General features: G+C 31.4%; 1 protein-coding gene across 1 annotated transcript; it reads right to left on the bottom strand.

The window, feature by feature from the left end:
* Nucleotides 1-201: 201 nt before the first annotated feature.
* LOC113521674 (pentatricopeptide repeat-containing protein 2, mitochondrial-like) lies at nt 202-9,089 on the bottom strand. The gene is made up of 9 exons (XM_026907289.3): nt 8,879-9,089; nt 8,546-8,765; nt 7,864-7,966; nt 6,698-6,892; nt 5,621-5,717; nt 4,910-4,998; nt 4,058-4,171; nt 3,315-3,422; nt 202-2,038 (listed from the first exon to the last, which is right to left on the bottom strand). Exons 1-9 carry the CDS (start codon nt 8,967-8,969, stop codon nt 1,916-1,918), a joined length of 1,140 nt encoding a protein of 379 aa, XP_026763090.2. The 5' UTR covers nt 8,970-9,089; the 3' UTR covers nt 202-1,915.
* Between the last annotated feature and the right edge of the window lie 369 nt (nt 9,090-9,458).

The following is a 9,458-nucleotide window of genomic DNA, read 5'->3' as shown; positions in this document are numbered from 1 at the left end:
TGCCTCGCCAGTGTATATCTATAACGCAGGCGGGGTTATCATACCATTATCACTCATTAAAAAAAAACAAACGATATTGCTAGCAATGAGGATGTTAAACCCCATTACTAACAATCTCTATCCTACACATCTAAACCGGTTATTGTGTAAAAAAAAAAAAAATCTTCATAACTTAATATATTTAATATTGTTAAGACAGGATTCAATAAAAAGCATTTATCAGTTTGTATATAGTGACATATAATTTTGCATAACACAGATGATTTTGAAATTTAAAAATAACAAAAAACTATGGTATCTCATAAATTAACAATAATTTCTAAGACGTAAAACACTTAAACTGAATCGTCTATAAAAACTAAAATCTCCTTCGAAACTGATTTCGATTATTACTGTCAATTTCATATTTCAAAATTTATCTCGAAAGAAAAAAATCAACGACTTAATAGTTAAACATTAATCTGTTTTCGATACTTTGAGAAAATAAGTAAAAAATATTAACATGTTTTTTTATCAAATTTAGTCATTTAAAAATTAAACACAAAAAAATTGTAATATATGTTTATACATAATTTGTGCAACGTGGTCCCGGCATAGAATGGGTCACTCCTTCCTTTCCCGTGGGCGTAAGAGACGACTAAAAGAATTTAATGATCCAGGGATGGGCGTCCTTCTTAAAACGTCTCTAAAGCGTAACTGCGGTTGCCAATCCGTCTGGCAAGCAAGACAACTATTGGCAAAATCTCCCTTTTAAGAAAGGCCTATGTTCAGCTGTAAACAGTTAAAGCTGATAACTGAAGTGATGATGATACATAACTTGTTCACTAAAATCCTTATTAATTTAGCTATTTGTTTTTTTATTTAGTACCACTATTTATTATATAAGAAAAAACATGCCAATATTGTTTACTACGTAAACGAACTAAATATAGAAAATAGAAAAACAGAATAAATGTTTAAGACGTTTAGGTTTTTCTAAATATAGAGGAAAATATTTATACTTGTTTTCCATTGATATAAAGAACAAATGAATTGACAAATAATACATTATGTACAATATGTATGTATGAATTGAGTTGTAACATGAGAGTTAACTTTATGACACAAATTTAAAAATCATACGCACAAATACTTAAACTAAATATAAGCCGCCTTACCACAAAAAATCTAAACTGCAACTAACAAGTGTTCAATATATATTTAGACGACTTACTACAAAAGCATGTCTAACGTTTGTTTAAAGGGTAGAAAAGGGTTTGTTAGCAAATTATTGCTATATAGATACACTTACTGATCCTTAGATCAGTAGCCCAATCGCTAATAATATATTCTGCCAGGTCGACCTCCTAGTGGATCGCCATGGATTCAATCATAATTGATTTATCACATTCGTCACGGTGGAATTACTGACTGCTTAATTGTCATCTAACATTCCTCACTGGTGTCTCGCCAGTGTATACCGTTAGCGCAGGTAGGGTTACCATACCATTATCATCAATTAATAAAAAAAACATCTGTTTATGTCTAAACAAAGGAAAGTCTGTCTTATTAAAGGTGAGTAAAGTAATAAATTTTATTATATCTATAGACTTTGGCAGATAAAATTATAAATAAACAACTAATACACAGACTAAGGATAAGCAAGCTAAAGTGGCAATGGACTAGTCACATATTATATTTCTATTTATTTAGATAGGGTTCTAATTGTTTTTTATACTACTATGGTGGTAAACAAGCGTACGACCCGTCTGATGTCTGGTGGTAAACAAAGTTACCGTAACCTATAGACGACTGTAACACCAAGAATGTCAAACGCGCGTTACCGCCTTAATAAACCTTATTACGCCTATTTTGGAGAAACCCTATTATTATTTTTGTGGTAAGACTGTTTATGTTCTAATAAATTACACATAAACTACGCTAGATTATTATTGCGTTTCTTGTGACGTTGCTGAAAAGGCAGCCGTTTCTGCTGAAAAGGCGGCGCGTCTCGTTGTTTCTTGACAGTAATCTCTGTATTCAGCAGTTGTTCTAACGTCTGAAGAGAAACACAAAAAAATGCTAACGTTTGTGAACTAAAACATGAAAATGATAAAAACAAATTAAACATAGTCGCCACTATAGACATAGGCAACGTCGGACTGGCGATATAGTCGCGGTGGCATTTGCCAGCCGATCCCCATTCTACGTGGGCCCCTATAGGCCTGACTTGCGGGGCCTGCGGTGCCGCTACCAAATGGTGCAACTACCATCATCTAGTCTCGGACCCCAGGCTTGTAGTCAGCCTTTCGGACCCTTACGGCTCAGTCCGACCCTGGACATAGGACGAAGTCGTCTGATACCCACCCCTGAATGCAAGCGCTATTAACTATGTGCAAATGTCTGAAAGCATATAATATGTCATTATAAGGGGCCAGCCCTCCCTAAAAAAAAATATTAAATAAGCTAATACCCATAGGAACTTTATATTACTTTTGTTAAGGTGATTGATCACTAAATATTGTTTAATGTTTGTATCTATAATAATTTTACTATTGTAAACTTTTGGGGAAAACAATAAAGAGCATCTATCTCAACAAAATTGGACACGAAATACTAGATGGTGCTAGTATCGAGATTTGTGAATTTTGTTGGTTATTTTATTATTAAAGGTAATTTTAAGCAAAATTTCTAAATTGGGGAATGGTTATATTTCTTTTTTACCGATAGAATATTAACTTATAATAATTTTTGTATTTATTCTCTTGTATTGTACAACTTTATAAAAAAAAACACATTAACAAGAAACATTACGATTATGTGGATTATAATTCATTCAGGAAAAAATCGTGTATTATATGACATTTTACATTCTAAATAATAAAAAAACTCTCGCCAATTTAGAAATTTTATTTCAAATTATCTTTAATTTCAAAATAATCCACAACAAGTCTCGCTTCCAGCGCCATCTAGTATTTCTTGTCAAATTTTGTTTTCACTAAAATTACTAGATGGCGCTTGACCAACCACCTTAATTTAAGATTAAGAAGAATTTGGAAACAAGGTAATTTTTAAATACTGGATAATTTCAATTGCGAGAAAAATTAAACTGCTACCATAAATCAACTTGACTACGATTTTACGTATGTATGTACTCTAACACTTGTTATGTCATTAATCATTAACGATTTTTTTTATTAATTTTAATTTATTATAATTAAAATTCCCAAAGAGAGTTGACATCAGGAACCTTATATGAATAAAAGCATATTACGCCAACTCCATAATTGGGATAAGGTAAAAAGATGATAGTAGTTACAAAACAGAAATCTTACCTGATTATCTATAAGTCTTCTGTCATTTAACGCAGTCACAATATCGTCAAACTCTTTTCGTATGTCTTTATTACTTGATTTTTCAACAGCGTTACGGACCTTTGTAATCTGTTACGAAATAAATAAAATATATATGTATATGAAAATACAAATACGTATAAAATTTTAAATGGAATATATGTTCACCAAAAGCAAATATTTGTTATACATAGATATGTATATATAACTGCCTACATATATAACTAACACGCCTGTCTCACATTGGGATAGGCAGAAACAATGGAATGCCAAATGCCCCAATTCAAACAGACCTCTTTCGCTTCCTCCACATTCATCTTTTCATACACGCTCGCCGATTACGGGTCCTTTTTATTATTTTATTTATCCTAAAGGGAAAAGCAAATTGACTCAGCCCATATAGCTCATTTCTATTGTAATGGTTATTTCAAATAATATTAATTTGACCCTTGTTCAGCACGTCGCCTATTTGGTCGACATACGTCTGTAGGGAGAAAGGGATTGTTAGTAATACGGACTACAAGTCCGACCTCCACATGGTCCCCCCTAGAAATCATCGTGCTAATTTCCAGGTGTATGTTTTTATTCTTACCTATCATCCTTGCTCTGCTCTGCCAGCATATGCTATTAGCGCAGGCGGGGTTACCATTCCATTATCATCCATTAAAAAAAATACGTCCATATAGCCGTCTCCTGTCGATACTATTATACCAAATATTACTTACAGTTTCTTCAAAGAAAGTATGTTTGTCTTTCTCTTCTGGGATATCAATATCTAAAACAGTTCTTAGCACGGGCAGGGCATCTTCAAGTCTACCCATGTCTGCTAATGCCATTGCCTATAGGACAAAAAATTATAAAATAAAAACTGTGCGCAAGAACGACTATGACTCTTTTTATATATATCTTTCATATCATACTCCATTACATTAAACTATATTGTATTTTATATTTTATACATAATTTTTTTTAAAAATATAATATTAATTTAATATTATAGAACAAATCTCACATAAACCATATAGTTTATGTCAAACTTATTTTATGGCATTATGGTATTTGTAGATAATTTTAATCTAAATGAAATTATATTTAGTTATATAATTTTTTTTCGAATGAGATTGAAATTTAAAAAGCGTTCTTATAGCAAACCAATAATCAGACCATTGACTATTATTTCAATTTGTAATAAGAACACTTTCTTAAACTTTAATTGAAAATATGTAGTTTTTTAATTATGTTTGAATATTAACAGGCAACAGCAAACGGGCAAACACACTGTAGGACGACCCTCCACTAGATGGAGTGACATTTTGGGGCCTGATTTCTTTAAATTTATGTCTGAAATTTTAATTTCAATTGGATATCACAAAAAAAATCTTTGTCCTAAAAACCAATATGAAATAAATTTCTAAGATTTAGGATAAAATTATTATTAATTTAGTTTATGATGGTGAATAAAATAGTAATTTCATGAAACTATTGAATTCAAATATTGAGAGAGAGGTTTAGAGAAATGGTGCCTCCAAATTGACCCCGCTGCCCACTGTGGTATAAACTCTCTTCTGCAATATTACCTTGATATTCCTAATGGTAACATAATGTTGTTTTTGTGTGGATATTGACTCCAATGCTATATGTGGTGCCCCTTGTTTTAATGCTAAACCTGAAAAACAATGAATAAGAAAGTTAAATGTTATCATATTTACTGAACAAGCTATGGAAAGGTCTATGCTTGGAGTTTCTTTGCATAAAAGAATCCGAAACAAGGATATCCGCAAAAGAACCAAAGTAACCAACACAGCCCGAAGGATAAGCAAGCTGAAGTGGCAATGGGCTGGTCATTTCAGCTTGCTTATCCTTCGGGTCAGCTCAAAGAACCGACAACCATTGGGGAAGAAAGGTTCTTGAGTGACGACCGCATGCTGGTAAAAACAGTAAAAGACGACCCCCCACTAGATGGAGTGACGACTTGAAATGCATTGCAGGGGGTCAGTGGATGCAGGTGGCTCAGGACCGTTCTTTATGGCAGTCTATGAGGGAGGCTTATTTCCAGCAGTGGACAGATAATGGCTGAAATGATGATGATGATTCAGTCTAAGCACATATAGTGAAACGTGTTTTACCTCTGAACGAGGCATCTAAGCAGTGATCTATTAATTTGTCTGAAAATACTTTGTTTAGAGGTCAAACATGGGTTACAACATGTGAGTGAACTAAATAATGATCGGAGTTTGAGAACTAATATAGAAATTTCTTATCTCTGTTCAAATATAATGAAAACATACCTGCAAAAAATGTACAAGCTCTTCTCAATGGAGCGGTGCCCATTTTTGTCATTTCAGACCATAATTTTGATGCATATTCCAAACTCTGTGGGGTATTCTAAAACAAATTTAATAATAAATTACAAACATATGTTCTATGATCATTACACACAGAAAATATGTATGTATGCTACTTTATATAAAATATATTGCATAAATACTAATACCATACATATATTATTTGTATCATAAATTAATAAATTTGTATAATTTTTAGGTTTGTTTTGTTTAAATTATCAGGTTTTCTTAATAATGATTACATCTAAATGATTGAACAGTTTTAAACTTATTACAAATCTAAAATAACCCTGATACAAACTGCTGCTGATATACATTGTTGTTTATAAATTATATTTTATTACATTTCATATAAATATTCAAAAGAAACACAAACAAACCTATTAAAAAAGCTGACATACTTAAAACAGATCTTTATAAATTGTAGCTAAGAACCATCTCGATCACATAATTCAAACAAAAAAACCACATTATATTCAGTCCATTTGTTTAGGAGCTATGATGCCACAGACAGACACACAGGCATGTCAAACTTAAAACATTCCTTTTTTTGGGTTGGGAATTAAAAATTACGAAAACAGATTTTGAAAAAGCATGGGATAATATTTATTGTTTTTTTTATGCAACTTAGAATGGCAAACAAGCTGACACCCTACCTGGTGGAAAGTAGTAACCGTCACCTATAGACATGAGCAGTACCATGGACATAACATGTTTTGCCCATGATACCTGCCATGCACTGCCATTCTTGAGGACTAGGTTGTTATTCCTCTGTACCCTGTAAATTCACTGACATATCCCCACCCTTCAAACCGAAACACAGCCATGCAAACACAACTGCTTCACAGTAGAAATACGAATAGGATAGAGATGCTCAAGAAAACTACTTTTGAACAAAGTCTCCCTCTGATGATTGTGATATTGTATTTATATTTTACTGCTTGATTTTTTCTAAAATATAAACAAACATAAAACTTATTATCAATATTACAAATAAATACCTAATACAAATACACTTACTTGTTTGTAGCAAGCAGCTAAAATCAGTGTAACTGGATACTTAGGGAATTTAGTCATGTTAATTTGTTTTTCTTTCACCACCTCAAATACTCTGTACATTTCATCGTACATTTCATGGTTATACAGAAGGTCAAGCAGAATATGGTATGATATTAGCTGATCAAAGAATCCTTTATTAATAGGGTCCTCGAAGCACTGGAAATAATTACATCTGTGAGCATCAAATACTGACATAACATTAAACACTTACTTACTAGTAGTATCTGCTGTTAAACTTAAAATTTACAAATTAAACAGATATCCTTTACTAGCATGGACTATATTAAAAAATATAAACAGGAGCCCAATGACTTGAACTACCACACCACCACTAGTACAGACATTATAGTGAACATGACTTGCTCTTAAATATGTGATTATATATTATATTATATTAACTGTATATTTATTATATTAACTGTATATTTATTTATGTACACTAAATATTAATAGTTGTAGCACTTCAGCCGCCCACTAACAACATGTTTTCTAACTGCATTGGGTTGACTGGAAGAGATCTCTGTCAGAGATAAGTCCACCCTGGCTCACAATATTTATAAATGCATTAACAATGTAATTTACAAGTGCAATAAAGAATATATAAATATATTAAAAGTATTGATACCAAATAGAATGTAAACAATCAGTATATTATTACAAAATTAAAATGTTGCTTATACAAATAATTCATAAATTTATGTCAATAAAAAGCATTACTAATTATTGAAATTGCAGCAACTCCATAAAAATTCAGTTTCAGTTTACTTTGGCCAAGCATTTTTATCATTAATATAGTTATCTATGTGCCTTTTAAGAAAGATTATTTTTATAACATCTTTTGCATAGGTCCAGGATAGATTTTGGGCATTTATTATAAAACTTTACACAATTTCCTAAGAAAAAATTACAAAACTTTTTTAATTGACAAATTAGTAAAAGTAATGTATGATTGGTTAATTCAATAAAAGGTTTTAAATTTTTCCTTATATTTTCATAAATATATTGAGAGGCAACTGTGAGGATATTTGACTAAACAGTCCTGAACAGATTCTCTTGAACCAATGTTATAAATGGAACCTAGGGCTTTATGGCTCTATTAATATACAAATACATAAATCTCATCTTACCTTCAATGCCTCTTTTGGTGCATCCAAAAAATGAAACATTCTCATCACTACTGGTCCAAATATGAATGACCCGAACCTAAATTCTGATGATTGAGAGTTAAATCTAAAAACAGAATAGTAATGAATACATTATTTTTATTCAACAATATAAAATTTCATGCTACTTATAACAAAAATATATATAGTATATGTGGAGGGTATGAAAATCATATTGTAGATAATCAATCAGTGAATACCATACTATACTAAATCAGCCATTAGTTGTCCACTGCTGAACATAGTCCGCCCCCATAATTTGAGGGTTTTGCCAGTAGTTGCCACATTTGGCAGGCAGGTTAGCAACTGCAGTTAAACTTTTGGTGATGTTTTAAAAGGGATGCTGCTGCCCATTTCTTGCCCTCCCTTAATCACCTCTTATGACACCCACAGTAAAGGAAGGGGTGGCCTATTCTATGGCGAGGCCTATATGGTGAATCAGTAGATACCCTTAGATAATCTAATGATATCACATATAAAGCATATTATATATTATAACAGTGGGAATAAAAAAAATATTAAACAGGCAAAGCTTGAATCTGCTCCTTCTTAGTAAAAACAAAGATAATGACAATGAACACCTAAATGTTTAATCATAACAAATGTTTCAAATTTCTAAGAAAGAGAAAAAAAGTTCATTTCTAACTTTTTAATCATATTCAACAGCAACTCCAAATCAAAGGGTTCGGCCATGTGCACCATATTTTTCAAATCCTCTGTGAAAATCATGCTTTTAGGATCAGAAATAAAACCATTCATTTTAGTTCTGAACTTGTCTGAGAAATTTTCAAATTGATCCTTGATCCGTCTTCTTGTTTGTAGATAACCATCTATCCCAAGTGCAGCAGGGGAATAAAGTTGATCAACTGCAAATATTTTAAAACCTTTTAAAATTGAAATAAAAAAAATATGATAATGATCCAAAAAGACATCCAAAAAGTAATAAATAAACTTTTAATACTTCGCCGCATTATCTCACCTTGAGTAACATGAAATAACCTACAGAGATTAAAAATCCGAAAATTATTATGGCCTGCACTACGTAATATGGAATTTATAAATAATGACATTTTTATAATATTAATTTTATTTCTGTTAAAAATTTATTATATGAAATTATTAATATAATTTAATTATAAACTAGAAGTTAGGTTATGTTGTTTTATTTGACAGCAATCCTGTGACAGTTGGAACATCGTTCTTGAAATGACATTTTTGTAGAAATCTATGTTACCCTGAGTACATTGTACGTTATACTCGGTCTAGTCATACGTAACTTCCATACTAACTTTTAATGTATGGAGTTGGTCAGAAAATATCATGCCAAAGTTTAGTTGAATAATGAAATTTAAGTAACAACAATACTGACAGTATTGTTGTTAGTAATGCGATGCAAATGGTCACCATCTAAACCACTCGTAGAACAATTTTGACTTTGTATTTCATATTTCTTTTTATTTTGACGTGGGAATTACATATATAACTAATATTGACACTATTATGAAGTCTACTCTGAAAATTGACCATATATTACAGGAACTGTTAAAAACTTGTGTTTA

The sequence above is a fragment of the Galleria mellonella genome, unplaced genomic scaffold, assembly GCF_026898425.1.
Source record: "Galleria mellonella isolate WM207_F2 unplaced genomic scaffold, CSIRO_AGI_GalMel_v1 utg63, whole genome shotgun sequence".
Lineage (NCBI taxonomy): Eukaryota > Metazoa > Arthropoda > Insecta > Lepidoptera > Pyralidae > Galleria > Galleria mellonella.
The sequence above is the reverse complement of the archived record's forward strand: the minus strand, read 5'-3'. Positions and strand labels throughout refer to the sequence as shown.